A 13,678-nucleotide genomic window follows, 5' to 3' on the forward strand; every position below is an offset into this window, starting at 1 on the left:
GTGTAATCCAGTAGTTTCTGAACAATTTGCCAGGATTTTCTAGGTATACATACAGCTATCATCATCTTTGAACAGAGAATAAGTATGTATTCTTGATGTTTATGTATCATGTCTTATTTCATTAGTTAGAACATCGAAAACAATATCAAACTGTAATTGTGGTACTGTTCTCCGTTCCCTTCCTTCTATCCGTCAATTCAATGCTGGCATCACACCTCACTTATGACACAAGATAATAAGAATATTTGTCTGTAATAGCTCTTAGGAAAGCAAACGGTAAATTGGCAAGATTTCGAATAGAGAAACCCAAGTGTAAAGTGTAAAAGGGTCCAGGATTTAGACTGTAAACATTTAACTACCTGAAAAGTTCATCCATTTAGAATATCTCCCTAAGAACTTCAGTGCATTAGATTCGAGACTTTCATTTAAGATGGAGGAGAAAAAAAAGGCTAATCACAAAACTGGGGAAAAAAAAGCTAATGTGAGGCTAAGTGATTCTCTGAGTGATGGATCATCAAAAACGGTGTTCTCGGGCAGCCCTAGTGGCGCAGCGGTTGGGCGCCACCTGCAGCCTGGGATGTGATCCTGGGGACCCGGGATCGAGTCCCACATTGGGCTCCCTGCATGGAGCCTGCTTCTTCCTCTGCCTGTGTCTCTGCCTCTCTCTCTCTGTGTCTATGAATAAATGACTAAAATCTTAAAAAAAAAAAAACAGTGTTCTCAAGGTATTTAATCGGGTTGGAATAAGATTCTCTCTCTTTTTTTAAAAGATTAATCTATTCATTTGAAAGAGAGAGAGTGCACACACGAGCAGAGGGATGGACAGAGGGACAGAATCTCAGGCAGACTTCCTGCTGAGCAGACAGCCCAATATGGGACTTGACCCCAAGACCTTGACACGACCCAAAATCAAGAGCTTGTATGCTCAACTAACTGAGCCACCCAAGCACCCATAGAATAAGACTCTCTTACTCTTTAATTTCCCTTGGAAGCTTTCATTAATTAAATTATAAGAATATTTATGTACAGTTTTATAAGAAAATGATTTGCAATAATATTTACAACTAGGGTTAAAATTAAAAGCACAAATTTACACCAAATTCAGTGTTCCAGTTAAGTACAATACTCTAGCGAGGACAATGATTAAATTAATCATGTAATTAAATAGCTTAATTAATTTGCATTGTAGAAACCTAACACATTTTTTTCTTTTTTTTTTAGATTTTTAAAAAAATTTATTTATTTGAGAAACAGTGAGAGAAGAGAGAGAAGCGTGTGCACACACAAGCAAAGGGAGGGGCATAGGCAGAGGCAGAAGCAGACTCTCTGCTGAGCAGGACTGTGGGATCATGACCTGAGCTGAAGGCAGACCCTTAACTGACTGAGCCACCCAGGCACTGGAACCTAGCATATTAACTAAACAAATACAATATTATGTAATCACTAAAGACATCTTTCTATCCAATGATGGTAGAGAATATGAAGATTGCCTATTTTTTCCAATGCTTCTGTAACAATTTAAAAGTTACCTTATTTTCAACAATGGTTCTACCCTTAAAATTTGATGAAATAGGATATTCAAGAATTCTTCAGGATCTAGGAGAAAATTGAAAAGTAAGTCACAGACAAAATTTTTAAATCATTCTATTTTTTAAATTTATAATAGTTACATTCTTATTCTGAATTCACTTTCATAACTGACACTTTTTCAATTAAAAGCATAGTTCTCAAGTTTTCCTGCCTAATGAAAACCATAGTTATGATAAAGTTATGATAAAGGACAGTCCAATTTTGTTATAACTTAACTGTTTTTGAAAAGATATAGTAATTCATGTATAATGAAGTAATTCCAATTTCTTCTGAGGGGGTTAAGTAGAATAAAATTGGAAATAAAACCTTGTTTTTTCCTGTTTTTGAATAATTAGCAAGTCTCTAAACACCATTACTGGTTATGATATGCTGCTCGCATGTTCAGAGTCAGGAGCTGAATCTCTGAGTAAATCCAGTAGCTAAGAATAGATTAATATATGATCTCTGATCATAAACTTAATTCTAATTGCCCATGTTAGCTCCCTTTATAACTGGAAAGCTAACTGGAAAATGGGGGATGAACCCAATGCAACCCTTTACCCCTAGAAGGAAAACAATGCCAAATACCACTGCTGGAAGAAAGACAAAAACTATTTATTCACTTAATGTACTACTACCAGACAGCTTCTTAAAGGGGTTCATTTTCCCACATATCACTCACCTTTAGAAGAGATAAAGCATTTACAAAAAGGGGACAAAATTGTCCATCACATAGAAACTAATATTGCACTGTATGTTAACTAACTGGAATTTAAATGAAAACTTTAAAAAAAGGACTTAAAAAAATTGTACGTCACACAGAAAGGAATTTCTAGCTTAAAATAAAACCCCCCAAGCTACACAGACACACATTTCTAATAATTTCACATATGTTTTCAAGTTATTTTTAATGCATATCCTATAAATTAGGAGCCACCTTTTTCTTCAGAGGTAAATCCTGATGCAGCCTCAACTTTTTCAAGTATTTTCCTCAGTTTCATAATCTTTGTTGCACACACATATCCATATCTACATTAGCAAAAAACAATTAATTAATACTGGCATATATATTACATTAGTATAACACATTTTGATAATCACAGAATTCTTATATAATCCCAACATGTCATACATAAATTAATAGGCTAGCCAATCATTTTGAAAATCACAGTTATAGGCTGCTTGAGGTTTGCAAATTAAAAATCTAGCATCAGAATTACCCTAGACACTACTACATCAAAGTAATAGCTGTCATATACTAATCTAAGAGAAAGCATTTTTAAATTACGTTTTAAATTACGATGACTAGTCTTCTGATTCTATATGCTTAAGAAATTATTTACTTAGAAAAAAAACTTTGAGAACAAGTCATTTTAATACTAACGGAGGAAAAAAATCGCCAAAGGGAATGCTAAAGGGCCTTGATAAGAAACTGAAAATGGAAAAGGTACAATCAAAACAGTCATCACGTATATGACATTGTCTCTCATCTTTGAATACAGGACACATTCAGTACGTTCCACAGTGATCCCTGACAAAATTCTAAAGCTAAAAATGCCTTTGGAAGAAACATGAGAAGTCCACGCAGGTTTAACAAGAGCAAGTCAAAAGTAGCTAATCTAATATCCATTTTGTATATTGACTATTCATTCACTCATCAACTCTCTGCAACCAACATACACTGAGCATCCACCACTTACACAGTAATCTAACCTGTCAGCCACTGGGAATACAAAAATGAATTAGGTGATAAAACAGGGTCTCTGCCTTTGAGGAGTTTGAGACAGAGAAAACAGAGGTTTCAGTACCAAATAAAACCAGTCAGCTTTAATAGATAGGAATGCTGCAGACACAGGGAATCTGCCAAGGTCCTTGTTGTGGACAGGACAACAGCCCGGTTAATCGTGATTCTTAACTGGTTGGACAACAGTATCCAAATAACGTCTATTAATGGTCTGATGGTATTTGGGAAGGAAGAAGGAAGTGGTCACATGGCCTAGAGTTTTGAATTTGATCTATCTTATTCCATTTTCAATTACTTGGAGGAAGAAATGGACAGTAAATTTAAAAATCTGCATCAGATAAAATAACTGATGTCAAAATCAAGACTCATAATTATCTTATGGGGTGAAAACTCAAGTCATTTTCATCATTACAGAATGTAAAGAAAAGATATAAGGAGGGAGATTTATTTGCTTATAATTGACTTTCCTAGCCATGTGATACAGTAGGCTATTCTGCATGCCCTTTATTGTTCAATCTTCTGCATTCTGTCATCAAAAGTTCACATCAAACTATTTTTAAATTTTAATCATTAAATAAGAAAAGGGTCTCAAGATTTAAATGAGTACAGACTTAATGTGGACTTTAAATTGCATAGTTTGCTCTCTATATTCTTGAGTGAACAGATTTCTTTCATAGTCTAGGGACCTAACTCTTCATAGTTTAAATTTTAAACTGTGATATTATCCCACATTCACTACTACCACTTATGAAATGTCTTTACTAGAGGTCTCGTAACTTAACCTTATATCATCACAAATCACTTCTTCGTGACCAAAGAACAACACATTTGTAATTCATAAACTAAGAAATGATCAAAATATCATTTTTAAAGGAATGTGCAGGGAGGCCTAACTATATTCCTTTAACCAAGAAATGTGTTAATAAAATATATTTCATCTGTTTCTAATGCAAGACTATTAAATACTAGCTATTCTACAAATTAAAATTTTCTTTTGCTTTTTTTTTTCAGATAAAATTAAGTTTCAGAAGCCAAACTCCACAATTAGACCAGAGAGCATGACCGTTGTTAGGGATACTGCTAGAATGAACTATCATAGAAAATAAGAGTACCTTGCACTTTTTATCAACTTTTCTAAACCTGCTGCAATCACTAAATTGGACAATACTCTACCAAAATGGTTTCATCATTTTATGGCATACAGTATATACTACACCTTAACCAGATTTAATAAATTAAATAAGTAAAGGCAGTAAAGGTTAAAAAGTTACGGCAGCAAAGGTTCAGTCATCCTACTTCATCAAGAGAACAATTTTTCACCCATGAAAACAGGTATAAGTTAATTACTACCTCGAAAAACCATAAATAGGACATCATCTAAAGGCAAAATAATGATAGATCTTCTACTTACATTCGCAGAGGATTAACAATTTCTGTCCTCAGTAGCTCCTGAGTTTCACTATAATATCCTACATCATTCTTTTCTTTAGGTCTAAGTAACACAGTGTCCAGAACAGAACTAAAAGCAAACAAGCTGTAAAATAAAAGGAATATTTTTCCTCATGCTGTACACATATTACAGACACTAAACAGAATACTACAAAAATACCAAACAGATACTAAAATGATAGTTTCTGGGAAACAGAAGACTAAAAAGAATGAGAAGAGAAAAAACACAAAGTCTGCAGAACAAGGAACATACAAACGCATGCTTTGTGCTAACACAGGTACCAGAGACACCCCTCTTAAGGTTCCCATGGTTGAATCATCAGGGTCTAGAGCTCCTTCAAGATTAAAAGACCAATACTGAGAAAGCAAACTCCAGATTGACAGTGTTAAAGGATAAAAATAAGCCTTGAGTATATCAAGAGAACTTTGCAAAAGCTGAAAAGGGGCCTACAAATCTGAGTCAAAGTACAAGCAGACAGCAGAGGAGGAAGTTTGAAACTACTTCCCAATGCAGACACAGGACACAATATAAAATCCACTCCAGATATCATACTTCTCTCTCCCCACACCCCTTTACAGAGATGGAAATTTCTTTAAATGCCAAAGTCACTTGTGAAGGACTAACACTGGTGACTAGCTGGGATCAAAGACCAAGGAATTTTGGCTAATACAAATTTTTATCAGGAAATCTACAAAGTCTCATATCAGTTCAGTAGGGCTTGTTTTTGTCCACACACCTAAGAGATGTACAGTATCCTGCCCAAAAGAATGGCCCACCATTTTTATTCTTCTCCCCACTTTTAAAATTTGAACACCCCATTAACTTCCTAACTCTTACAACGTGACTGTATAGAGCTGGCTAGTTACACTCAACTGGCAGCGTATGTGGCTTGATCTCAATGTAAAGCCTCTTGCCATGTTAAGTCATTCAACTTTGGAATAAACTACATATACGACGGCAATTATTTTCTTTTAATTCATTCAATCCCTGATTTCCCAGACACCCTCAAAACATCTGCCCCCATAACATTATCACTGTTACTCCTTACTCACCACATTACTTTTGTATTAATTTTTTGGATATGAGCACATGAGACCGACCATGTTCAAAAGCTGCCAAAGGCTATAATGAAATGTAAATCTCCCTTTCTTTCTTGTTCCCCAGCTACCCAGTTTCTTTATTCAAAGGCAATTAGCAGTTTCTTTCATGCACATGCAACAGGCACACACATGGATGCTCATACACACATCTCTGCCCCCACAGAACTATAGTCTTATTGCATTTATTTGAAACTTACCAGAATAAGGTTGAGTCTAAGTAACAAGAATTGTAATGCCCCTGGATACCCTTCTTCTTTCCAATCATTATCTCTAAACCTTCTTTTTCCATTTTGGGTGGGGTATTTTCTTCCACTACTTCACTCAAGTAGCCGCCAAATGCTGCAAACATAAAAATGAAAATGCTAAGTTCCCTTTTTAATTATTACAATATGTATTCCCATGTATTTCATCATTTTAAAATACATTTTTGTATTCTGAGGTGAAACTTGTTTCATGACTTAAAACCAAGTTAAAACTAGGTTTGGGTTCACTGCTCTTCAGCTTGGCTTGTAAAAATGTTCATTTCAACCTCACTCCCTCCACCATTTAAAAAAGACGTTAGAGTATTAAGTAATGTATAAAAAGAATCTGCCAAGTTAAAATACTTTGTTCCCCAAATATTTTATTTGTCTGAGATGTTTCATCTTTAAGTCAGAAAACAAAAAATTTCACATACTACTTCAACTGTAATGAAAAAATATTTTCCATAAAGATGGCTTTCCTGTTGATAGTCACTTAACTGTCAAAATGCTTCACAACTCTTACCCAAAACTGGAAAGAGACAACTTCAGGAAACTGTCACCCGTTATGAATGTTGAGGGGACCTGTCCTCTATCAATCAATCTAGGACTACATCATATAATAATGCTGATTTTGTAAGATATGCTTATTGGTGTACTTAATCCTTCAAGAGAGGGTAGTCCGTGCCCAAGGAAGGCCCCATTTCAATTTTTACCTCTGTGTTTTTAAAAATTAAATGTTAGTGGCCAATAAGAAGGGAAAAAAGTAAGTCTCACTATTTTTCACTTTCCAAATCTCATTTTTTTTCCTGCCTGATACTTTGTCCAAAAGTCCCCTCTTGGGACAACTGTAACTTTCTTGTTACTAAGTAGCAATTTTTGCTGATTGACTGGCCAATGAACATCCAGGAAAAATACATTTTAATGTATGTTACTGCCGCCTACTGCAGAATGGCCTGAGATCAGAAGCAGGTGAGTAAATGAAAGGTGTCCCATACCTAGAGAGTTGCAGCGCTCGATCTGATTGGAAACCGGCTGCAGAGACGCAAACCTGGAGTCTGGCCTGCAGCTCTTCAGTTTAACAAACAGTGCCTTCTTCAGGGCACAGGTGAAGTACCGGGTGCCCCTGAAGGTTCCATCTGTACAGCCTGCACACTCATCTTCCTGAAAAAGAAATGCTTCAGGATGTGCTATTCTGCACCATGCACCTGAGTACACAAGGAATAGAGGTTTCTATTCCATGGCTCACTCTTTCTCAGAATTCCCTCATCACGCTCGTCCCAAGAACTCCATCAGGAAAGAGGAGATCAACTAACCAGTGCTTCAGCTCACAACTCATCATTTAAGAGATTAATTCTTTAATCCAGCCTGAAGTCCTCAATGTATTTTCTTCCAGAATGTAGGCTTATGCCTTCCCTGGTTAACAGGCTCTCCTGCACCATTTCCACAAGTACTAAAAACTAAGGGGCACGGGTGATTTATTTAACAACCTCCCCCTTCCCCAAAAGTAGCCTTTGCTAGCAGACAAATGAATTTTTAAGAAATATATTTTATAAGTAAAAGTTAATTGTACTCAAATTATGCTCTCCAGATCATGAAAGGCCAAATGATACGCTTTCCCAATCTCCAAAGGGAAAACTTTTCCCTCTAAAAAGATCTCAAAAAAAATCTCTAAAAATGGCAATTAATCTTAAAACCGATGAAATAAGTATTAGAACTGACTGATGGAGAGAGATTGAGGAAGAAAAAGACAGTCAATAATAGATTTGTTTTCCTTACTGTATTCTGTTGAATATAATGAGCCTAAACACAGTGTCCTAAAAATCTGTTTCCATTACTTGAACATAGATCAATTATCATGGGGAACAAGTGGGTCAGCTGCTTCAGGGGTGGCAAAGAAGCCAGATGACACGGTAATAACATTTTTCTCTAGTGATGCCTTTTTTGACAAATAAAACATTTTGACCAAAAAAAAAGCATAAAAGGGGGGAAAAAACTACACAAAACTCCAGATAGAGAAGAATTGTGATTTTTAAGTCAAATTAAATTACCAGTTCCAGTCCAGCTAGCACTTCATTGAGTCCTGGTGGCTGACCAATCCAACGGATTACCCCATAGAAAGGGGGATTCTCTTTAACTTCAGCCAGAGAGCCCACTTCCAGACCATGTGAGTTCCCAGAAGTCATGGCCAAGGGGGGACTCTCCTGGACAGGTGCATTGTTTAGCTCTCCCATCACGGACTGAACTGACAGAGAGAGTGGACTGTGGCCAATACTTCCATTGGTATTGGGCATCTTTGTCAAACTGAACGGTAAAGAGTGAAATCTGTTTTCGGTGGATAATGAGTTCATAGAAGGAGGTTGCAGTGGTGGTGAAGCGTGTCCAAAGTCTGGAGATATCTCTGTAAGCGATTTTGCAGGGTCTTCAGCAACTATAAAAAAATTATCCTTATTTAGAGAAATGTATTCAAGAATATTAAATACATCCACATCTCTAAGAATTAATATACACATCTAGACCAGCTGTCCATTTGACTTTAGGATTCTTATAAGCATTGCATACTTAATCTCTCCAAAGCAGTAATCTACATTCTCCTCCCACCTCCAGATTTTTCTACATCAGTAAATAGCACCCAACTGCTCAAACCAAAAAACTATTATTGATTAGTATTAAATAGGTGATACTTTTTGTCCATAATACAATAGTTAGAAAACAATACAAATAAAAATACCAAAAGATTTAGAAAGACACTTCTAAATAACTAAAGAATCAAAACAGAAATGATTACGTAAATTTATTTATTTGGGAGAGAGACAGAGAGAGAGTACAATCAGGGGGAAGGGATAGAGGGAGAAGGAGACTCCCTGCTGAGCAGGGAGCCCAATGTGGGGCTCAATCCCAGGATCCTGGGATCATGGCCTGAGCTTAACCGACTAAACCATCCAGGTGCCCCAATGATGTAAATTTTTAAAATAAAAAAAGAGAGAAATAAAGAAGCAACAAATGTTTGTGGAACAGTACTTACAAAGGAAATTTATAGATGTAATAGTTTAGGAAAGAACATTAAAGAACTCAAAATACAACTGAGGAAGTTAGAACAGAGTAACCTCCCAAAAAGCAGTCAAGAGGAAAGAATAAATACAAAACAGAAATTAATTAAAGAGAAGATAAACACAGTAAAGAGGATCAAAACCAGAATAAATTTACAAAAGCAGAAAATAATTTAAAAGAAAACACACACACACAAAGAGAACCAAAGCCAAAATTTATTTCCTTAAGATAATGAAAACAGATGCCAGGCAGGCACTGCAGATCAGTGGGGAAAGAATGAACTTTTCAATAAATAATATTGAGATAATCAGTTATCAGTACTTCAAAAAAAATTAAATTGGACTTGTACTGCATGCTCCATACAAAAATCACTTTCGGGTGGCTTAAAGACAAATGTGAAAGGTAAAACCATAAACTTCTAGAAGGCAATATAGAAGAATGTTCTTTATGATTTTAGGGCAGAGAGAAATTTCTTGAACATAAGTATATAAGCCGTAAAGGAAAAGATATCGAATATGACCACATTAAAATGGAGCTACTTATTCATTAAAAGGCACCTTAGCAAGAGTGAAAACATGAACTGAACAAATAGAAAACACTTATATATATCTGATAAAGGATTAAAATTGGACAAAAGGCTATAAATCAATATAAAAAAGATTAAAAAAACTAGGAAAGATGAATAAAGGGCTTGAAAAGGAAACTCAGAAGAAGATACCCAAATAATTGACACATCAGTGAAAAGATTCTTGCCCTCACAAGTGGATAAAAGAAGTCAAAAGCAACGTGAGATACCATTTCAAAAGTTCAAGGTTTTAGAACATTAACTAATGGTAAGGATGAAGAGCAACTGATACCCTCACACAATGTTGATGGGAGTATAAACTGGTACAACTACTCTGGGAACATGTAGCATGATTCAGTAAAGGAAAGATGTCCATATGACATGACCCAGTAAATGCATTCCTAGGTATACAGCCTAGACACGTAAGAATGTTAATAGCAGGGCTGTTAATAATGGCAGGAAAATAAGAATTCAAATATGCCCATTGGTGGTTGATTAGAGATGTATATTATGGTATATTTAGACAGTAATGGAATGAAACATAATGGAACACTATAGAGCAATGAAAACAAATAAATTATAACCTATTACTAGTGTGGTGAATCTCTAGAACATAACACTGAGGGGATATCACAAAATACATAGAATCTGATTCTTTTATATGAAGCTCAGAAACATGCACAACTAACAGTATACTGTTTAAATAAACAAACTCATAAGACTATCATGAAAACCAAGAGAATGATGAACAGTAAATTAAAGGTGACAGAAGCTCAGAGGAGAGCATGAAGGAAAGGGTTCTAGGAAGCAGCACCAAGGGAATTTCAAAGGTAATAATAATGATTTTTTTCTTCAAGTGAGTCGTGACTATATGGGTGTTTGCTGTGCTTTGTACCTTATTGTTCTATATACTTCATCTATTTAAAATTCTTTGGAAGTGATATTTAATATAGGGATTTTAAGTTATTCTTTTCTTTCTTAAACACTCAACTCCTCAAGCCCAAAACCCAAATCTGTAAAGCATTGGGTTCTATCTCCAAAACATATTTCAAATCCATCCTCTCTTCTTCACCTCTATTATCTCCCTAATTCAAGCCACCATTGTCTTTCACCGTGTAACCAGTGTCTCTCCTGGTCTGTCCCCCCTTGTCCCTCTCCAAACTAATCACCATACAACTCTAAGAGAGATCTTTTTAAAATTAAAGATTTTACATGATCTTATATCACTCCCCTATTTAAAAACTTCCAATGGTTTCCCAGAGTTTTTATGATAAATACTACATTTCTCACTGATATCAACAAAGTCCTAGATGACCTAGCTCCCACCTACCGATCCAAATTCATTTCCACACCTATTTTCCTTGCTCACCATGCTGTAGCCACTCTGGCCTACTTTCCTTTCCTCAGGTCTTTGCTTTTCCTCTCTCCTCTGCCTTGAATGCTCTTCCTACTTCTTTCCCCGACAGGTTCATTCACATCATCCTGATCTCAACCCAAATACCTTTCCCTCAAAGGGACTTCTCCAAAACACTATGGTAGCTGGCTCCCCACCGGTTGCTTCATTTCCTTCACTGCATGTGTCACAATCAATTATTATCTTGTCTATATATTTACTATCTGTCATACCAACCAGAACATAAGCAAGAGGAGGAATTCGGTAGGCTTTTTCATGTTTTTTCATGAGGCTTCACGGGTGAATCTGCAGCACTTGGTATAGCCGCTAACACAAGAAAATACTCAAGGTTTAAGAAAAAAAGTGAATACACAAATCAAATGTTGTAGGAAAAAAAGCTTTTTAAATATATCAATGAAATTATAGAAAAGAAATGTTCTTTCACACTGAAATTACTTCTATTTTCTAATTTAAAGATGAAGGCCTACTCCATATAGATCTCATGACTTTATAGATCCCATTTAGGACCCACATACTTACAAACACTTAGTATACAACATCAGACTAGAATCAAGACCTTAAAAATATTCTACTACTACAGAAACTGTATGAAAGTAAAGTTATTGCCTAAACTTGAAGAATTAATGTCACCTAGGTTATGACAAACCCTCGGTATTACTAGTTTCCTTTCCTTAGAAAGAAAGCAGTTCATAGGAAAAGGATTCACAAAGCTACCAGTAACAACAGGGGGACAGAGTGGGGCTGCCCCACGGCCACTGTGGATGGTTGCCTGCCAAGATACTTGAGAGAGCTGGTACCTGCTAACATATGGGCCAAATCTTAACACAACTAGTCTACTGGGAGACAGAATCTCCTGAAGAAGCACCATTTAAGGAAGCTTCCTGCTCTACGGCTAGAAAGAATTCTTGGGGATAAGGCCCTGTCTACCCTCACAACATCCTACCCAAGCAGAAACGAAGGTACAAGAAGACAAAATCAGAGATCTCACTCAAATCATTTCCCATGAGTATTTAAGCCCAAGTGATGAAACAGTAGACTTGGACATTGGTGTATGTATAATATACATTTGTGTGTATATAACCTAAATAATCCAGGCAATAGCTTAAAAGTCACTATAGAGTCCTACAGTTCTTGTAACTTCTTATTTAGATTTAATTTGCACACAATTACTAAATGGACTCCATGCCAAGCCCTGTGCGAGGCACTTGGAACTCCAGTCTGGCAGAGGAAACAGGCGACAAACAATTATGATGGCACCTCACCTAACCAAGGAGAGGCAGGAAAGGCTTCCAGGAGAAAATAATACCCAAGCTGAGATTGAACAGATGGATACAAGTAAGCCTAAGCACGGAGTGGGAGGAACAGGAAGAAGGATTTCCAGGCAAGAGGTACAACAGGCGCCAAGAAAAGAGAAAGTATGGCACGTTCCAAAATGGCCCCACTCCAAGCATGGCTAGAGCAGGGATGCAGGACAAATGACAGAGACAAGTAAGAAGTCATGCCATAAAAGGGTCCAACAAGCTAAAGTAAGGAATATGGATTTTTATGTTCAAGGGCTAGGAGAAAATTAATAGACATAAAGCAAAGGAGAGACACAAGCAGATACATCTGCAGAAAAATCAACCAGAAAGTAATGTGAAGAGAAACACAGTGTAGTGATCAAAAGTGTCAGCTCTGGCGTCAAGCAGACTTGGGTTGGAACACTGGCACCACTACAACTAGCTGTGTGGCCTTGGGCAAGGTATCTAACCACTGTAACAAAATAAAAAGCAAAAATATCTACCTCACAAAATTGGTATGAGGACAAAGTAATGCATACAAAGCATGTAACACCATGTCTAGTGTATACTGTAAGTCATCAAGAAACGTCAACTTCAGTGATGATGGTAGTGATGATAAGGATGATGGTGATGACAGTTATTCAGAATAAACTCAGAAGGAAAAAGGGTGAAGCAGATGAACCAGCTGAAAGGCCATTATATTAACTAGACAGCAATAACAGATCTGAACTAAGGCAGTGCTTACATAAATGAAGAATATGAGAAAGATTCTAGTGATACTGAAGAGGAGAAGCTCCAGGAAACTTGGTGACTAGTGGATGTGACTAATGAGAGAGAGAAGTCCAAGATGAAACCCAAACTTCCATTTTTGGCAACCAAACATGTCTCCATTTCCTCACTCCACAGAAGCATAACCAACCGAGGTCACTGATAGCTTCCTTTGGCTAAATCCAGCGGGTACCTGTATGGTCTTCCTCTTACTTCCCCTCCCAGGAGCATTCAATACTGCTGTCCACTAGCTCCTTGGCTTCTTGACCCAACAACCTGCTGGTTTTCCTCAGTTCCTTCCAGTGGCTTTTTCTCTGTCTCCTCTGTCTCCCAGCCACTAAATTCCTTGGGACTCAGTCTCATTCCCACACTCGCCCCCCACCACTCTCTATTCGGGCCATAGTATTCACAGGACTTTAATCACCAGATATGTGGGGGCAACTTGCATATTTACTTCTCCAGCTCTTAACTCTTCTAAGCTCTGGACCTACATATCCA

General features: G+C 36.8%; 1 protein-coding gene across 6 annotated transcripts in view; it reads right to left on the reverse strand.

Annotated features, from left to right (window-relative positions):
- The window catches only part of CYLD (CYLD lysine 63 deubiquitinase), a 71,350-nt gene that overhangs the window by 13,242 nt on the left and 44,430 nt on the right, over positions 1-13,678 (reverse strand). For all 6 annotated transcript variants that reach the window (XM_049104540.1, XM_035713188.2, XM_049104542.1 and 3 more), the window contains 6 exons: positions 8,154-8,533; positions 7,101-7,266; positions 6,061-6,202; positions 4,725-4,847; positions 2,507-2,598; positions 1,530-1,596 (listed from right to left, as the gene is read on the reverse strand). In XM_049104540.1, coding sequence (XP_048960497.1) covers positions 1,530-1,596; positions 2,507-2,598; positions 4,725-4,847; positions 6,061-6,202; positions 7,101-7,266; positions 8,154-8,533 — 970 coding nt within the window. The remainder of the gene's footprint in view (positions 1-1,529; positions 1,597-2,506; positions 2,599-4,724; positions 4,848-6,060; positions 6,203-7,100; positions 7,267-8,153; positions 8,534-13,678) is intronic.

The sequence above is a fragment of the Canis lupus genome, chromosome 2 (genome assembly GCF_003254725.2).
Source record: "Canis lupus dingo isolate Sandy chromosome 2, ASM325472v2, whole genome shotgun sequence".
NCBI classification, from domain to species: Eukaryota; Metazoa; Chordata; class Mammalia; order Carnivora; family Canidae; genus Canis; species Canis lupus.